The sequence below is a fragment of the Amblyraja radiata genome, chromosome 34 (genome assembly GCF_010909765.2).
Source record: "Amblyraja radiata isolate CabotCenter1 chromosome 34, sAmbRad1.1.pri, whole genome shotgun sequence".
Lineage (NCBI taxonomy): Eukaryota > Metazoa > Chordata > Chondrichthyes > Rajiformes > Rajidae > Amblyraja > Amblyraja radiata.
The window spans coordinates 10,015,224-10,033,050 of NC_045989.1; the positions used below are offsets into that span (position 1 = coordinate 10,015,224).

General features: G+C 43.1%; 1 protein-coding gene across 2 annotated transcripts in view; it reads right to left on the minus strand.

Moving 5' to 3' along the window:
* fem1b (fem-1 homolog B) overlaps positions 1-17,827 on the minus strand; it is a 22,275-nt gene continuing 4,448 nt past the window's right edge. Inside the window, exons 2-3 of one of the 2 annotated variants that reach the window (XM_033050290.1) lie at positions 3,962-5,375; positions 1-590 (exon numbers count right to left, since the gene is read on the minus strand). In XM_033050290.1, coding sequence (XP_032906181.1) covers positions 4,004-5,375 — 1,372 coding nt within the window. In that variant the 3' untranslated portion in view covers positions 1-590; positions 3,962-4,003. Of the gene's footprint in view, positions 591-2,583; positions 3,086-3,312; positions 5,376-17,827 lie in introns of those variants that run through there. The other variant, XR_004416828.1, reaches the window with a different exon arrangement.

The window sequence follows — 17,827 nt, forward strand, 5'->3', positions numbered from 1 at the left end:
CCTCACAATTCTAACATGGTCGTTCTGTTTTTATTGCCCAAATTCTACCAACACTTATTCACCAACCAAGCTGCTTTTGAACATGTTACTATCAAAAAACTGCCAAGATTAATTTAATTGATATAGGTTCTCAAAATCAATTAGCAGTAAAGCAAGGCAACACGATATTCACTTTACTGCACTTCAGAGCAATCTTAGTTCTTCCTCCTCAAACTGAGAACCTACATCCTGATGATCAGAACTGTCCAAAGTCTGTTCGCATGGGACAGCAGAATTGATGAAAGCAACAACTGAGGCAAAATGCGGTTTTATTCCATTGGCGTTTGTGGAGATGGGATTTTCTTTGGTTTCCAACACCTGTGCACCAACCCATCCTACACAAAAGATTTAAAGCCAGCAGGCATGACCAGAAATCTACACCTGGACACCCGAACGTGTGCAATGTGGAACCATTTTAAACCTCAAGCCAACAACCATCAGACACATGTCACTGAATGCTGAAGTGCTCCAATTGTTGGTACGCCCGGGTGAAAGACTTTCACAACCTCCCTCGGCCCTACGTTCCTCTGTGAGCTGTGGGCCTTTCACATCTGTGAAAAACAGGAATTTAGAATCAATACAGAGATATTCTACACATTCTAACCATAACATTTTGCGAACCTGGAGATTAATGAGTACCCAAAAGATGGATATCATTCAACCCTTCCGAGAATGAGAATCTCCACCAACTTTCCCAAATGGTCATTCTTCACCAGCTCCACACCATGCAGTTTGAGCTATTCAAGCAGGGAGGCCATTGCAGCCCAGCACAACACCATGCTCCCCTGACCTCAAGTTTACCACGTTGAAATCTGCAAGCTCTTGGATAAGAAGGTCACTCATTTTAGCGAGCTGGAATTAAAACTAGGATCTTTTACAGATCCTGTCTGAGTGACCCACTATCTTTAACTTGGGTAATTTAAGCTGGTGACGCAGTTAAAATTTCTGAAATAAAAGTTTACAAATTGCAGCATTTTCACTTTAAAAGTTAGTTATTCACCAATAGTACTATTTAAAGTAGATACCTTTTTGAAAGATCAGAGAATTGAGGGCGATGGAGAGCTGATACAAAAGAGATGGGGTTTGGGGCAGATTAGTCACGGTCGTATTAAATAGAAGGACAGGCTTGAGGGGCCAAGTAGCCTGCTCCTTCCCCCATTTATTCCAGTGTTATTATTTGTCAATCAAGTTGAATAATCTAATACATTCAAGATAATATAGACTCAAAACATTTGCTTAACTGTAAAATTAAGTACTCATGATTTATTTGATTTCATTGGCTCAAATACAAAAAGATAGATTTGCCTATATGAGAAAAGATAGACTGGAGCTCCAACGATGGTCGACAAGAAGAACAAAAGACCTTGGGTTAAAGATTATCAGCACAGTTCATACTGTGTTTGCAACAGTGCAGTCCTCCATCTCAAGAGTTTCATTACACTTGAATTTTAAACTTTTATTAAGCTGCATACCTTCCAAAGTCAAAGGACAACAGGAATCACACTACCGTTCTGGTAAATGTTCGGGAAAAAGAACTGTATCCCAATTAGAAATTATAGCATTGCAAAATAGACTCGTTGTAGCTGACTGTCAGTCACAAAAATAAATACATTTCAAAAGGAAGGAATAAGCACAAATGGAATTGTACAATTTTTGTCATCAGAAAAAAAATTCAGTTTGAAGATTAAACCCATTATTTTTGTGGGCTCTGGGAAAAAAACACTTTGGGACACAGAAGGGACATCTGTGCACTAGGTTTTCCACTCGGGGTTCAGTTCATTTTCCTGAATTATTGTCAATGCATCACATGAAGAGAACGCTGATACATGATGGAACCAACTGTAAAGATGATCAGGAGAACATTCAAACAACATTTCAAATGGCACAAGAACATGGTGGAGCACGTTGCTGAAGAGACACACTTTATTAGGAATAAAATCTTAAGCTCTAACAAAACTAGGTGGTGCAATCGGCTACAATCACATGAAAAGATCAATGTTAAATGTAGCAACATTTTCATTTAAATTAATTTTTAATTTCCAAGGGATGAAAGAAGACAGTAAATCCCCTCATGGCTGAATTCAAGTCAGTATTAGATTCTTTAGTTGATCCTCTCCAAAATTCTATTTTTTTTTTACTCTATTCTGTATACCATTCCAAAGTACCGTGCAGAACCTCTTCACCCAAGTCTCATCCACCTTCATGTACAAGATTAGCCTGAGAAACAGAGGAGATTTGGCTATGCAAGGCATTACATTCTAACATAATCCAATTCACACGTAACCTTAAAGCAGTAGGAGCGCTGATACACCTCAGTAAACTCATGCCCATATCCAACAGACAAACCCGCACACTAACTGCGTGGCAGATACACCAAACATTAGTTGCTTTACCAGATATCCTTGAAAGAACCCATACCTAAATGTCCCTGTCCCACTTAGGAAACCTGAACGATAACCTCTGGAGACTTTGCGCCTCACCCAAGGTTTCCGTGCGGTTCCCGGAGGTTGCAGGCGATTGCCGGAGGTTGCAGGTAGGCAGACTGACCAAAACCTCCGGGAACCACACGGAAACCTTGGGTTGGGCGCAACCTCACCAGAGGTTTCCGTTCAGGTTTCCTAAGTGGGACAGGGGCATAAAACTGTGCAATATTAACTTGACAGCTCGCATAGGTGAACAGTCATTTGAAGAGTTACGTTTGGCACAGCTTCCCATTTCTTTAAGAAAAACCACACCTGGATTACCTCAACCCTACCCAACCCTTTAACTCCAAGAGTCTAGTAAAGTAAGATTGGCAAGTGACTGGAGCCTTCCCCTCAGTGCCTGGATTAGAGCCACTCTTTGCCAAATAAAGGGCTTGGTTTTCTGATAACGTTCCAAGGTCTTGGTTCTATTGAGCAGCAAAATATACACCTTGCACAGTAACAACAAGATGTGACCGAGGGATGTATTACTAAAGAGTCAGATGTGCAGCCAGATCAAGCGCCTGCAGCAATTGCAGTGCAGCAAGATTGCTCACCAAAAACAGCACCTCAAACTCTCTGGCCTTGTCAATGGACAATAATAACATTCTCCAAGGTACACAAAAATGCTGGAGGAACTCAGCGGGTGCAGCAGCATCTATAGAGCGAAGGAGATAGGCAACGTTTCGGCCAGAAACGTTGCCCATCTCCTTCGCTCCATAGATGCTGCTGCACCCGCTGAGTTTCTCCAGCATTTTTGTGTACCTTCGATTTTCGAGCATCTGCAGTTGCTTCTTAAACATCTAATAACATTCTCCAAACATACTGAACAAACTGTACTCTCTGCTGTTCTTAACATTCCCAACTGCTGTAACACAGGAGCAATGAAACCTTCAATCTTAACTGCAACCCAGCATGGACAAGTGTGAGATAAAATAATATCTTCCTGCTCTTCACAGTTGAAACCAGCTGTGCCAAAAGGGCAGACTAATGGTCATTTACAAACAGATCCAGTCTTTACATAGAAAATGTGTTACCTGCAGCTCTGACGTATTTTCTTTAATTCTTTTTAAAAATAATTTACGATTAATTACCAAATGAATTCAAGGTTGCGATACATGTTTGGACTAAATGGGAATAAAGATATCAGGCAGAGAAACAGTGGTCAAAGAACGGACAAACCATAATCTTACTAAATTATGGAGTGGGCTAACAAATATGGCCTGCTCCCACCTCTCATATTCTATTGTTATTGGAAGACAGAAGGTTTGATCTTCACCTTACATTGGTACATCTTTATGAAAGTTTACTTTTGTACCCACTTTGCATCACACTGGCCGATTTGACAAAGCACCAATGACAATCTGAATTGCTGTGGAATGGGTTTGGAATGAAGACAGGATAAGACAAAGCATACAATGAGCAGGCCAATTCCATAAACCAATGCGTTATGGACATACCTAGTACCAGTCTGGTAAAGAATCATCTGAATATCTCAAGAGTCAATGCAATTCTACAAATTCTTCTAAGGACTGAGGGATCTGACTTTTGTAACTGATGTTGTTAACTCTCACTGCTCGGGCAGCCAGGCACTTCAGGCTCATCTTCATCTGAGTCTTGAGGAGGATTTCGGACACACCAGTTGTGCTCTTGTCCAGCGGAGTCTTCTTCTGTTTGTTGGTCATGTCAGCATGGGCGCCGGCCTCCACCAAGCTGATGATGATGGCATGCAGGGTGAGGAAGTCACTGATGGGGCGGTTGTACTGCACGATAATGTGCAGCGGCCCATTGCCGTCCTTGTCCACCGCATTCATGTCAGCGCCGCAGTCCAGCAGCAGCTTGGTGACCTGAGCGCTGGGAAAGCTGCACACGTCGCTGGTGTGGAAGTCATCCACCGGTGTGCCAGAGTTCACCGCCAGATGCAACAGGCTGGAACCCTCCCGGGTCCGGGGATTGAGGTGAACCAGCTTGTAGATCTGTTTGTTGATGCGTGCCCGCTCCTCATCATTGCACTGGGTTTTGGTGGAGATGCAGACCAGGTACAGAAAGGTAAAAATGTTCGATTCGCAATTGTCCATGGCAGCGTGGACGTCGATGTCCGACGAGCTTTTGATTCGCGACATGCCCCTTTCTATTTCCAGCACGCTGCACTTCAGGACATTCTCGATGTCCCTGGCTTTCACGGGCTCGTTGAGGTGAATCATCTGTGAGAAGACCTGAGCAAAGCGGAGGAGGTCTTTGTGGGTGTTGCGGTTGCCCTTCTGCCTCAAGTGCAAGGCGTGGAGCCACAACTTGATGCACTGCTCGAACTCCATGCTGTCCGCGTACACGGCCCCCCTGTAGATGATGGGGTGCGAAACGTCAATGTTGTCGGAGCCCAGGATCCGCTCGCGGACAATCAGCCCTTCCATATGAAGGGCGTCCCTGTCCTGCCGGATAGACTCCAGCTCCTGCGGCGTCCTGCTCTCTGTGCGCCCACTGTAGGCCTCGATGGAAGGGAGGGTGTCCTTGTCCAGCGGATGGTCAGAGTCACGGTGCCGCTCCAGCATGGCCAGGTACAGGTAGTGGTAGGTCTTCTCGATGTCGTAGTTCTCCCGGTCGTTGGCGAAGGAGGCACCCAGCAACTCCAGGGCCTCGATGCGACTCTCAAGGTCGCAGTCCACATGCGACAGCAGCAGCTCCACCACGTCAGCCTTGCAGCTCTCTGCCGCCACCTTCAGGGGAGTCATGCCGTGCCCATTCACCACCATGGTTGCCCGCCACTTCACCAGCTCCCTCACGATCTCTAGGTGGCCAGCTTCAGCCGCAAAGTGTAGTGCAGTGGCTCCACATTGTGCCTTGGCATTGGGATCAGCGTGCTGCTCCAACAGGTACCTGAGGAAACAGACCACAAGCTCTTAGGACCAAATAATTTGCAGAAAACATGAAGGAGTGGCTATACAAGTCACCAATAAACACACTTGCCAAAAATAATGTAAAAAACACTGAAAACAATTATAAGGCGAAGCAACGCATGTAGAGTTTATTTCGTTAATTGTCACGTGTACCGAGGTCCAGTGAAAGGCTATGATCGCGTGCTAACCAGAGAGAGAGAGAGAGAGAGAGAGAGAGAGAGAGAGAGAACCAATAGTTCAGGTCAATGACTACACTAGGAAAGTTAAGAGACAAGACAAGTGTTGGATGCAATGAAAATGAGGAAAGGAGAAAAGGGAATTAACCCTATGGGGTGCAAGGCAGGAGAGTTAGTAAAGGGAAATGGGCAGGGTAATGGAGGTGAGGTGTCGTGGAGATTTATAAATTATAGCAAAACATCATTACTTCAGAACTATGGATAAAGATTACTACACAGCAGCAGCAATCGTTGCCTCATCTGCAAACATGCTAGTTATATACTCTATGTCCACATCGCCATCGTTAAATGGATGTTATACACATCAGGAGGCCTAGCAAAGATCTGGGTTGTCTACACTGGATCTCTTTTAATAAAGAGAACAGCAAAGTTTACAATTATTATAACACCAATATTCTCACTTCTGATTCATACCCCAATGCCATCTTTTGAAATGCAAATGCCACGGAATGCCCGCCATGGTTAAAATGAGACAAGTCAATCTGGCCCCAATACAAATATCGATAATCAGTGCAGGGCAATAGAGCAGATTGTGACTTGCACAACTCAGCATTTTCCGCAAGGGAGGAAAAACAGGGAAAATACACATGATTAATTTTCAAGAACCCCTTGTTTACAGTGCACTAGTGCTGAACAACTGTTCATCCCAGTTTTCTTACTAGAGCCACTGTTCCCGAGATTAATCCCCGCTGGTTTAATTTAACAGAGTGATCCAATAAAACACAAATTAACATGGTCCAATAGTAACTGCTGACAGACAGGTGTGGCATTTATTTTTGTGAAAATTTCTCATGTGCACTCACAATCCTGGCAATGCATTTAGCACAAGTGCACAGGAAGTCAAATCTACCATGCTGTGATCACTGACAAATAATAACAAACATTTGTACGTGCCTTATCCATACACCCTCAAAGTAGGATTATTGAATTAACACATCATTGGCAACACAAACAACAACACTGAGGTTACACTCTGATGAGTGTCTATGTCGTATTTGCTAATTAGATTGGAATTACAGCCAAAATTACTTACATGTGGTTAATGTTTTGTACTACACAGATGGCATTTTAACAGTCTGCTGAACAGATTACATATTGTTTGATTCCTAATCCATGCCATTCTAATTGATTCACAAAAATCAAATACATCCTCGAAGATACACTGGAGTTGCTGCGGTGTGCAGCCATCCTGTTGCCCAGGGTCTACTGATGGTCATGTACTCAAATTTTCCATGATCCCCTTCCACTCTACCAAAGCAATTTATCATACATCACATCTTTTCTTGCTCCCTTTTTCTCAATTCCACTTTTGCTTAAACATCTTCTACTGATTTAATGAACTGCCAGTCTGCCGCTTTGCTCTCGCTCTATCCGATCCCCGATCTGTTGAGCCCCTACATCATTTGCAGATTGTATTTCAGATTTCCAGTATATTCGTTTGCATTAAAGATTTTGTAGTCTTCAAATCCAATTAATTCAGATAGAAACAAGGAATTGCAAATTCAGAACTGCAGATACAAGGAACTACCAAAAAAAGTGATGGTGCAAGCCAGAAGCTCAGGCAGCATCTCTGGAGAACGTGGATAGGTGACGTTTTGGATCGGGACCCTTCTCCAGACCAGCTGGCTTCATATAGACAGTGAACACATCAGCCAACGTGAATGCAAATAGATTCCATAACTTTTCCAAAATATTCAACTCTATCCAGTCACCCCCTGAACCACAGACCAGTCTGGTAGGCAGTCAACCTTGTAGACAAGTTAATTCATTTCAATCAGTGTCAACAATCTGCTGGAGGAACTCATTGGGTTGAGGAGCACCTGCAGAGGGAAATGGAAGTGAACATTTCGGGTCGGGACCCTTGTGTTGGACCCCATGGCAGTCCAGATGACCCCGAGCAACCTCCACAGATGCTGCTGGACTCATTGAGATCCTCCAGCAAACTACCAACTGGAGTCTCTTGTGCCTCCATCAATTTCAACCAGGGTTACCATCTTCAGAATATACACAACTTCAATTCTCCAGGTCCAATCACCACCTTCCATGAAATGTAGGAAGCATAGAATCAGAGCCATTTGTAGTACATTTGCCTCCAGGGCCATTTAGTTTAGTTTAAGCTTAGAGATACAGTGCGGAAACAGACCCTTCAGTCCACCGAGTCCATGCCAACCGTACACTAGCAATATCCTACACACACTAGGGACAATTTACCAAAGCCAATTAAACTACAAACCTATGTAAGAAGGAACAGCAGATGCTGGTTTAAACCGATAGACACAAAAGGCTGGAATAACCTAGCGGGACAGGCAGCATCTCTGGAGGGCAGGAATGGGTGACGTTCCAGATCGAGACCCTTCTTCAGACTCCATCTACAAACTGGTACGTGTTTGGAATGCAGGGGGAAACCAGTGCACCCGGATAAAGCCCATGCAGTCACGGGGAGAACGGACAAACTCCGTACAGCCAACACCCGTAGTCAGGATCAAACCCGGGACTCTGGCGCTGTACGGCAGCAACTCTACTGCTGCACCAATGTGCTACCTTATTTAATCTAATGAGATTTAGTACCAAAGTTCACCAGTAATGGTCAACAGTACAGTAAAAGACCCACACTGGAATGATCAGTGCCTTTACAAGCATAGAAAACAGGCAAGGGGATGGCGGCGCGACTCTCGTCAGCAGCGGCCTCTGCAGTCCGTCTGCGTTTTTATTATTTTATGTCTATGTTTTTATGTAGTTTTTGTTATTTTTTGTTGGGGTAATTGTGTGGGGGGGTGGGGGTGGTGTGGGGGGGAGGGGGTAACTTTTAAATCTCTCCCTGCAAGGGAGACCCGACCTTTTCTTTGTCGGGTCTCCGTTGTCGTTGGGGCTGCAACGAGGAGCGGCCTCCAACAGGAAGACCGGGGGCTCTGGTGCCGAGTACTCACCTCACCGTCGCGGAGCTGGCCGAGTCCGGAGCGGGTGGAGCTGTGGTGGTCGCTACTGCGGCCCGACCTCCGGAGATCGGAGGCTGCAACTGCGGGTCTGGCGGACGGCAGCACCAGGAGCCCGCGGGTCCCTGCTGGGTGACCGCTTTTCAGGGCTCCCGCAACGGCGACTTCTCCCGCCCGAGTTGCGGGGTTGAAGAGCTCCTGGAGCGGGGCCTTACATCATCACCCCGCGCGGCTTGGAATGGCCGCGGGACTTTGCGAGCGCGCGCCGGGGTCTCTAACACCAAGACCCGGTGCGCGGCCTTGCATCACCCGGCGTGGCTTTAATGGCCGCGGGACAATTCGCCATCGCCCGCCGGGGGCTTTGACTTTGACTCTGACATCGGGGGGGAGAGTGCAGTGGAGAGATAAGTTTTTTTGGCCTTCCATCACAACAATGTGATGGATGTTTATGTAAATTATGTTGTGTCTTGGGTCTATTTTTTTGTAATGTATGGCTGCAGAAACGACATTTTGTTTGGACCTCAAGGGGTCCAAATGACAATAAAATTGAATTATATTGTATTGTATTGTAAAATGTGAAACTTAACAAAGGTTCAATTCAACTCTGCACTGACAATGGCAGAAGGAAACATTAACATGTACAGGTACTGCTAGCTTAACAGTGACACTCAAACGCAAATTGGATACATAATTGAAAACAGCAGGGTTCTTAGAAAAAGCAATAAAGTGATTACTGCTTCAAGTGCCAACACAAATACAATGAACTGAATGACTTCCCTATTTACTGCACATCTCTATGGTGGACTTTCATACAACAATTATCCAGGTCCCTCCCAACTCAAGAATACATTTACATTCTGCTGAAAGCATCATTTATGCAATTAAAAGTGGAGATTAATACAAGTCAATCAATCCTTTAGCTCGAGGAACAGAAACTAGCCGAGACCACTGGAGCCATTGCAGAACTCGAGTTATTGACTGGTAAACTACAATGTTCGAATCACCACTGTCAGATGTGATAAACAATTCAACCTTTACTCCAGTGGATCACATAGCAACAATTCAATTGCACAATAACCCAATCACACATTTTTTGGGTTTGCTTATTGAATAAATTGCCTTATTAGATACCGAATCATACAAGCTAGAAGATCTGAAGGATACTCCCTCTGCTGGACTGAGCCAGCCTATTTTAACTCAACATTTCAAACACTGACAAATTCTATTGCTTGTTTTTTTGTGCCACAACTCAGGAGGAATCAGTGCTAATAAACAGTAATAGGCCTTTCTCACGGGGCGACTTGACGCAAGAGTTAACCAGAGTTTAACATCGTGGGAACCTCGTGCGATCACAGTACGGCATTCGTGGACCACCGTGGCGCTAACGGCAGGTAATCGTGTAACTTGGTGACTCGGGAGAAAATTCAAGCAAGCTTGAATTTCTCCAAGAGTGACTTGTACACTTGTGGTTGAGCATTGCAACATTATATGAACGTAGTGGCCAGTGCGATATCCGTAATAACTCTTGCGGTTACCGTGGGAACTCCTGCGAACGGTAAACCCGGAAGCTGGACAGAGGGGACAGAAGGCGAGTAAAAAAGGTGTTCTCAATATCCTTTATAAATGTCTGTATGTTAATATGTGTGTCTTTTCCTCTTGGGCATTACTTTGTTTCTGTTGGTGGCTCCACATTTTATGATAGCCTGAAGTGTGATAAAGCTTTTACGTCAGCAGTTTGATTGTCAGTGCTTGTTTACCTCAGTTAAATAAATATATTTTTTACTATCAGCTTGATGTCTGCAATTCTTCATTAACACATCACTACAAGATGAATGTCTCTAATGTTATAATCCCGCTCATGCTGAAACACAAAATAGTTGAAGGGAGGTGATATAATCACATTTTCATTAAGTTTCATTTTTGAGTGTTCAGGTCCATCAATTGTTGAGCTATTTAAACGTTTGAAAGTTTCACCTCTCGGTAGAAAATAAAATAAGCCAATCAGCACGGTAAATGTGAGACAAAGTCTATTCCTATTTGACAATATAAAAAGACGACTTCTTGCACATATTGAGAGAAGGTGCATCACACCAAACATTTGTCTATAAAAGGGCCTCGCAAACACGAAAATCAACAAATGAGGCACGCTAGATTATTTTAAACACATTATATTCATTAACCTCCGCAACAAGCCTAAACTCAGGCATTAAAAGGGACAATGCAATGTGCTAAATGGCAGGTTTTGCGGACGAACATCTTATAGGAAGAACTTTTCAGAGGACAACACTAGAAAGTCAGCTTACTTGCTATGCATTTCTGCTAACATGCAGTAGTGTTCCTGTGGTCGGCTACGCATCAATATAGCTGTCCTGCCACGGCACACTCCCCAATTGTGAATTGTAGTAAGCGCAGAGATGGCCTCTTTGCTCTTTCACACCCAGTGAGACTTCCTCTTAATTCTCTTTTTAATTAATCTCCCCCTTCTGCCTTCATGCAAGCGTCCTCGATGCACATAGTGGGCTGCTGCATACAGCGCGTCAATGAAAAAACCCACCATCCTGTACTCGAAACTACTTAGTATAGGCATGTCTCCAAATGAGCCAATTCAACCAAGGGAGGATATTTAGTGTGTGAAAAAAAAAGTGACATCATTTGTGCCACGTGTAGTTCACAATGTTCATTCAAGATTTAACGGGAAAGCTCGGGAGACGGACAAGTCACTCGCACAAATAACAGAAATGCCAAATACCGTGGGAACTCTTTATCTACCCCCCGTTATATCGTGTGATATCGTGCTAGACCACGACCACTTCACTCTGGTTACATCTTGCGTCAAGTCGCCCCATGAGAAAGCGCTTTAAGTATTAGAGGGGACAACTTCCTGCAGGCCAACAACTTCTAGTGCTAGACTCTTGCACAATATTGCATTCGTCCTGACGTTATCGGCAGCAATGCAAGCAAAAACCTATTTATTCAGTAGCTTTAATCAAACAAAATACCAAGGCCAGTTTAGAGGAGTGTTAGCAAATAAATGTGAAGTGATTTAAGATTGATAAAATAAACACATTAAATTTCATCAAACATTTAAAAAAGAGAATCTCTATCTATGCTATCAAAAGGGAATTCCAGAGGTTGGGATCCAAGGAAACAAACACACAGCCACCAATTATGGATGGGCTTGAATCCAATCCCCGTAGGGATCAGAATTGAATGAGTATAGAGCTCAAAGCATGTCAGAATGGAGAATGATATATGTAGGTAGTTTGAAAATACTGAGAACTATAGATTTTCACTAGATATGGATGTGTTAAAATGCATTTTACCATGAGGTCGAATCAATGTACTGAGAATGGGACCAAATCTGAATAGAAAGAAAAATCATGCGCGAAACTGAGCAGAGTACGTAATCTGTGGGAAGAGCTTCAACCATGTCAATTATCCCATCTAATAATTCACACCCAGTAATTCACACCTCGTCTGAAGATGGGTCTCGACCCGAAACGTCACCCATTCCTTTTCTCCATCTTTTTGTGTCTATCCACTGGTATCGTTGTCTCGCTGTAGGACATTGATCGTTCTTTTAATCTGGATTTTTAACTCATGTATTGTGTTTTAAAAAAATATATAATTTATGATGCTTTTATAAGTGATATACTAAGATTTTATATGCACTTTATGATATATTTTTTTAATACGCAATGCATTGTTTTTTATGTAATGTTGCCCCTTGTCTGGACCTCGAGTCTGTAATAAAGGTTATTATTATTATTAATATTATCTACACACTATCATGCTGAAAGCACCAATCATATCTTTATAAATAGTTTTCCTTGCTTGCAATGCTGCATACTTAGAATGTGATTCTCTGAACATGACATTTTCAGTGATTGATTGATTTAAAGATACAGCAGGGAAACATACCTTTTGGCCCATCAAGTCCGCACCAATCATTGATCACCTATCTATGTTATCCCCTTTCTCATCCACTCCCTAGACACTTGGGGCTATTTACAATTAACCTCCAAACGTGCACATCTTAGGGAAAGGGGAGGAAACCAGAGCACCCGGAGAAAAGAGTCACACGGAGAACGTGTAAACTCCACACAAATAGCAACTGAGGTCAGGATTGAACCTGGGTCTCTGGCGCAATGAGGCATCAGCTCTATGCTGCGGATTGGATCTGAGGTTTTAAGTAAGTAGAGGAAGAGAAACAACATTTAAACAAACTGTGTTATGGTGGGGATTGGAGAATGGGGGTGGGGGGGGGAGAAGTAATTACACAAAATGTCTCTTCCCCTCCATGTAAAATATTGTTTTTTAAATAGTTCAAATTGCAATGCAGTGTTAATTTAGGGGAAGCACAAACAGAGCAAATTCAAAACTGCTGGTAGAGATTAAAAAAACTACTCCGTACAACACCTACAGCATTCCTGTTATTACAGTGGTAAAGTATGGCTCTCAGATTAAATGGTTTAAAATACCTTTCACATAATTTCCTCGGTCAATTGTGAACAACAATTTGAAGTGCAATTCTATTATCTTTTTGAATTAAATGTATGACTTTCATAAATTAATCTAAAGCTTGAAGTCCATGTTAAATCAATTATTCACTATCTTGGGCACCCAGATTCAGTTCCAATTTTTTTTTTTTTTTTTAAACTCTGCAACCTGTGTCCTAACTTCCAAGTCCCATTCCCCCAGCTCATCTCTGACCTGGTTTGGTCTCAAAACCTAATGGAACAGCCATGTTCATTACTCTGACTTATCTGAGCTACCCCAGTTCACCTTTCACTACTCTGCCATTGGTATTATTAATTGTCATGGCCTTCAGTTCTGATTATCTTCATTATGTAAACTACTTCCTGCCTCAGTACAATATTGAAAGTTTGCATTTTTTTTAAAAAGATATAAATACACATTATCTTCTGTCCCATTATCTTTTGTACCCTAGTATTAAATTCTGGCTGGCTGTACTCATTTAAAGTGCCTTACCAGGTTTAGCTTAGAGAAACAGCATAGAAACAGGCCCTTCAGCCCATCGAGTCCATGCTGACTATCATTCACCCGTACACTAGTTCTACGTTCTACACACTAGGGACAAATTACAGAAGCCTGCATGTCGTTGGAATGTGGGAGGACACCGGAGCACCCGGAGAAAACCCACGCAGACACAAGGGAGAACGTACAAACTCTGCACAGACAGCACCCACAATCAAGATCAACCCCAGATCTCTCACGCTACGAGGCAGCAGCTCTACTGCTGCGCCGCTGTGCATGACATCAAAATGGCACAATATACATGCATGTTACTGCAACTTATTGCCACTGTACCAGGCTTGAAGCATCAAGGACCAATAACCATCTGCGGATACCAGCTGCTCCAACAACTTTACTGTGTAGGAGGGAACTGCAGATGCTGGTTTACACCGAAGATAGACACACAGTGCTGGAGTAACTCAGACCCGAAATGTCACCTATTCCTTCTCTCCAGAGATGCTGAGTAACTCCAGCATTTTGAGTCTACCAATATCTTTATTATTGGCAAGAGCCCCTGGTTTACACATCAAGGATGAATCCAGCAACACTGAACATGTTGAGAAAGTGCACAGGTGATCATGGCTCTGATTGACAGATAATTTATTCAAGGCACTCAGACATTTGGTTAATATCATGTTTACTGCATTTCGTTGTCTCTGTACTGTACACTGACAATGACAATTAAAGTTGAATCTGATCTGAATCTTTTATGTTCCACTCAAGGAGGCTTGGGTTCATAGCATCCAAACTAAAAATAGCATCTCCAGCAATTCAGCACCCCATCAGTATTTACACACCAGCCTGAATTGCATATGACAACCCTGGAGAGTAGTGCGAACCTATAGGGCAAGTGAACGATATCCCTGGCATGTAAACAGCACGCTAACCCTCATACATAGAGGTTCCCAGTGTTACGTAGTTATGTTGGAAACTAAACCGATATGCTTTCAACAATCGGAGAAATCCAATACTTCTTTTGCCAAAATATTGAGTGGACAGGTTATCCATTTAGAAATTGAGATCCTGTTGCATTAGATGGACATCACATAATGCACAGTAAGTGCCATGAAACACAATCCCATTCCTCTAAGAGCCGAAGACCTGCTGGATGAAACGAGGCAGAATGCTAAGAGGACAAGGCAAATACAGAGAAAGTACATCATTAATTTTATACATGGTGTAATAAAGTCAAGCAGCAAAACCATTTGACTCGAGTGCAATCTTAGAATAGTGGTGTCTATAGCAGGTAAGCCAGGGCAGGGAGCCTGTATTTGAATTTCCCGCAATAAGAAGGTTAGTTCTGCTATAATATGCATTTCCACAACTTGAATTGGATAGAACAATGAATTTGAGAATATTATTTGTAATATGACAGCCTAATTGATTATAAAACTATTTCGATCGAGAACTAGAGAGGCACTTAAAAGTTTCTTTGGAAATCTGCAAGCGGAAAATAAGTTGCCTGGGGGGGGGGGGGGGGAAATCTCATGTAAGTAGCCTTCCAAAGTAATAAGACATCACTCTCTTAATAACACTGTCAGTGTCACCGCAGGAGGCCTTTAAAATTGACATGCATCGCTTCTGTAATCACTGGTTCAACCGTACTGTATTGAAATTTTTTATCTTGCAGGAATAGATACAAATAGCGACCAAAAAGGGCCATATTTTTGAAAGTCCTGCAGGGAAAAGAATAAGTTATTGAGGGTCTGAAACTTTAGCATTAATCCCCTTCTCCTCATGGACACCATTGTTTTATATTTATTTTCTGCTACACTGGGTTTCGTCGAACACACCAACCACTTTATAGCAGAACTACCTGCTTGTTAAAGTCCAGGACAAGCAACTGAAGTTAAGTTAATAATCTGGCAAGAAAACACTATATGTACTGGTGGCCAACAGCATGGTAACAGACTCTTAGTCCAGCTGAAAGTAGTCCTACACCAATTTTATTCTCCCTTCATTCTTAGTACCAACCCCTCGGTTTCTAGATGCACCACTCACCAAACTACAAGTGGCCAATAAACCTACAAATCTTTGGCATGGGAGTGGAAACACACACAGTAGCAGGAAGAATGGGCAAGATCTGCACAGATAACACCAGAGGTCGAGACTGAATCTGAATCGCTGGAACTGAGGCAACTGTTTTACTGGCTGTACCAGTGTGAAGTAAATACAAATCAGATTAATGATGCTTTTCTGAGAGAATCTGCTGTTATTCCCAGCCCAGCCAACAAGAAGGGCAGCACGGTAGAGCAGGTAGGGCAGTACAGTGGTAGAGCTGCTGCCTCATAATGACAGGGACCTGGGCTTGTTCTTGACCGAGAGTGCTGTCACTGTGGAGTTTGTACGTTCTCCGTGTCCACCTGGAAGCAAAACTTGGGAATGTGAAAGTGCTCAAATGCAGAAACAACATTTTGTTTTGTTTAGTTTAGAGATACAGCATGGAAACAGGCTCTTCAGCCCACCGAGTTCATGCCGACCAACGATCACCGGTACATTAGTTCTATGTTATCCCAGTTTCGCATCCTGCACACTAGAGGCAATTTGCAAAAGCCAATCAACCTACAAACATTCATGTATTTGGAATGTGGGAGGGAATTGGAGCACCCGAAGGAAACTCACGCAGTCACAGGGAGAATGTACAGACTCCGTATAGACAGTACCCGAAATTATGATCGAACCCGGGTCTCTGGCACTGTGAGGCAGCGACTCTACCATTGCCCCACTGTGCTGCTGGCAAGGTATAGAATGCTATGCTGTTTTATGTGGCCCACACCAAAGTGGTCTTTCATTTCATCTGGAGTTCCAAAATTGATCATCCCCCAGAGACTCGATATACAAATCTTCAAAGAAAGATGTTCCATTTGTGGCCCCAGTTGTGATGGCTATCACTGAGTGCAGCCACATCAAGCTGTGCAATGTAAATACACTTTGGCCAGTCTGAAGAAGGATCCCAACCCGAAACGTCACCTATCCATGTTCTCCGGAGATGCTACCCGACCTGCTGAGCTACTCCAGCACTTTGTTTTATTTTGTAAACCGGCATCTGCAGTTCCTCGTTTCTGCACAAGGAGTGTGTAAATACCAGGTATCATAGTATGCTGACATTCTCCATCTCCTGGGTTATGCAGAATAGATTTGAAACATTACGTCCAGTTGGATTAAACCTCATATCAACGTTAGGTGCAAGAGCACCTTTGGCTATGGTCTGCCTGAAATATCCTTGAGGCACAGCAGGAAAAGGAGATGATGGATCCAGTCCCCAGGGAATTTTAAAAAAATCATTTGGCAGAATGCCTTATTGTGTGAACTTTCAAACAAGCAAAAGAACCTTGCTTCACCAATAGCGAGAAGGAAGTGTCTGTCTCCAAGGTCTGGACAGGTCCTCAGTGTTCCTTGTTGAGATTCACCCCATATGGTAGTGTAACACCACACTGTGCTCCACAGACTATTCCACAGACTATTCCCAGGGTTGACATAGACAATCAACTGAAGATGGAGGATTAGCAACAAAGCAAAATGCATTTTGGTCTTGCCTGAAATTTGTTCGTCTTTCAGTCCAAAGAGCTGTCCACCACCAAATGTTGCCAATTGGCACCAAGTGCCAAGGAGCACATTGACGCTTGGTGCAAATACCACAAAGGCTCTGTGGGGAAGGGATCGCCATTTCAGGCTCTCCCACCATTGCCCACTGAGCAACTGGAGAATGTGTAAGATTCGCTCATTGCTCACGGAATATAGGATTTGGTTTAGAGGGCTACGAGCCAAATGTGGGCAGGTGGAACTAGTGTAGAGTGGGCATCTTGGTCAGCATGGGCAAGTTAGGCCAAAGGGCCTATTTCCATGCTGTATGACATGTGAATGAAAAATTGAATTCATGTTAATAACGTAAATCTTGTAAGCAAATAAAACATGTCTTTTACTCTAAATGCAACAAAGGAACGTTGTGTATTATATATTTGCAACTCTTATGAATAAAGTATTTGAAAAAGATGGTCAATAAATGCTAGCAACACCCATATTCTATGGATGGAGATTATATATACAATATACAAAGAATTTATAGAAGGAATGTTTATTCCAGTGTTGATTTACCCTATCATTCAAAATAAAACTGCAAAATTCAACACACCCTATGAATCATACGAAAGCATCATCTTAAATGTTGTACTCCAGAAGAGGGATTTGTACTCACAATCTTCTGACTCAAAAGGCAACAATGAGCG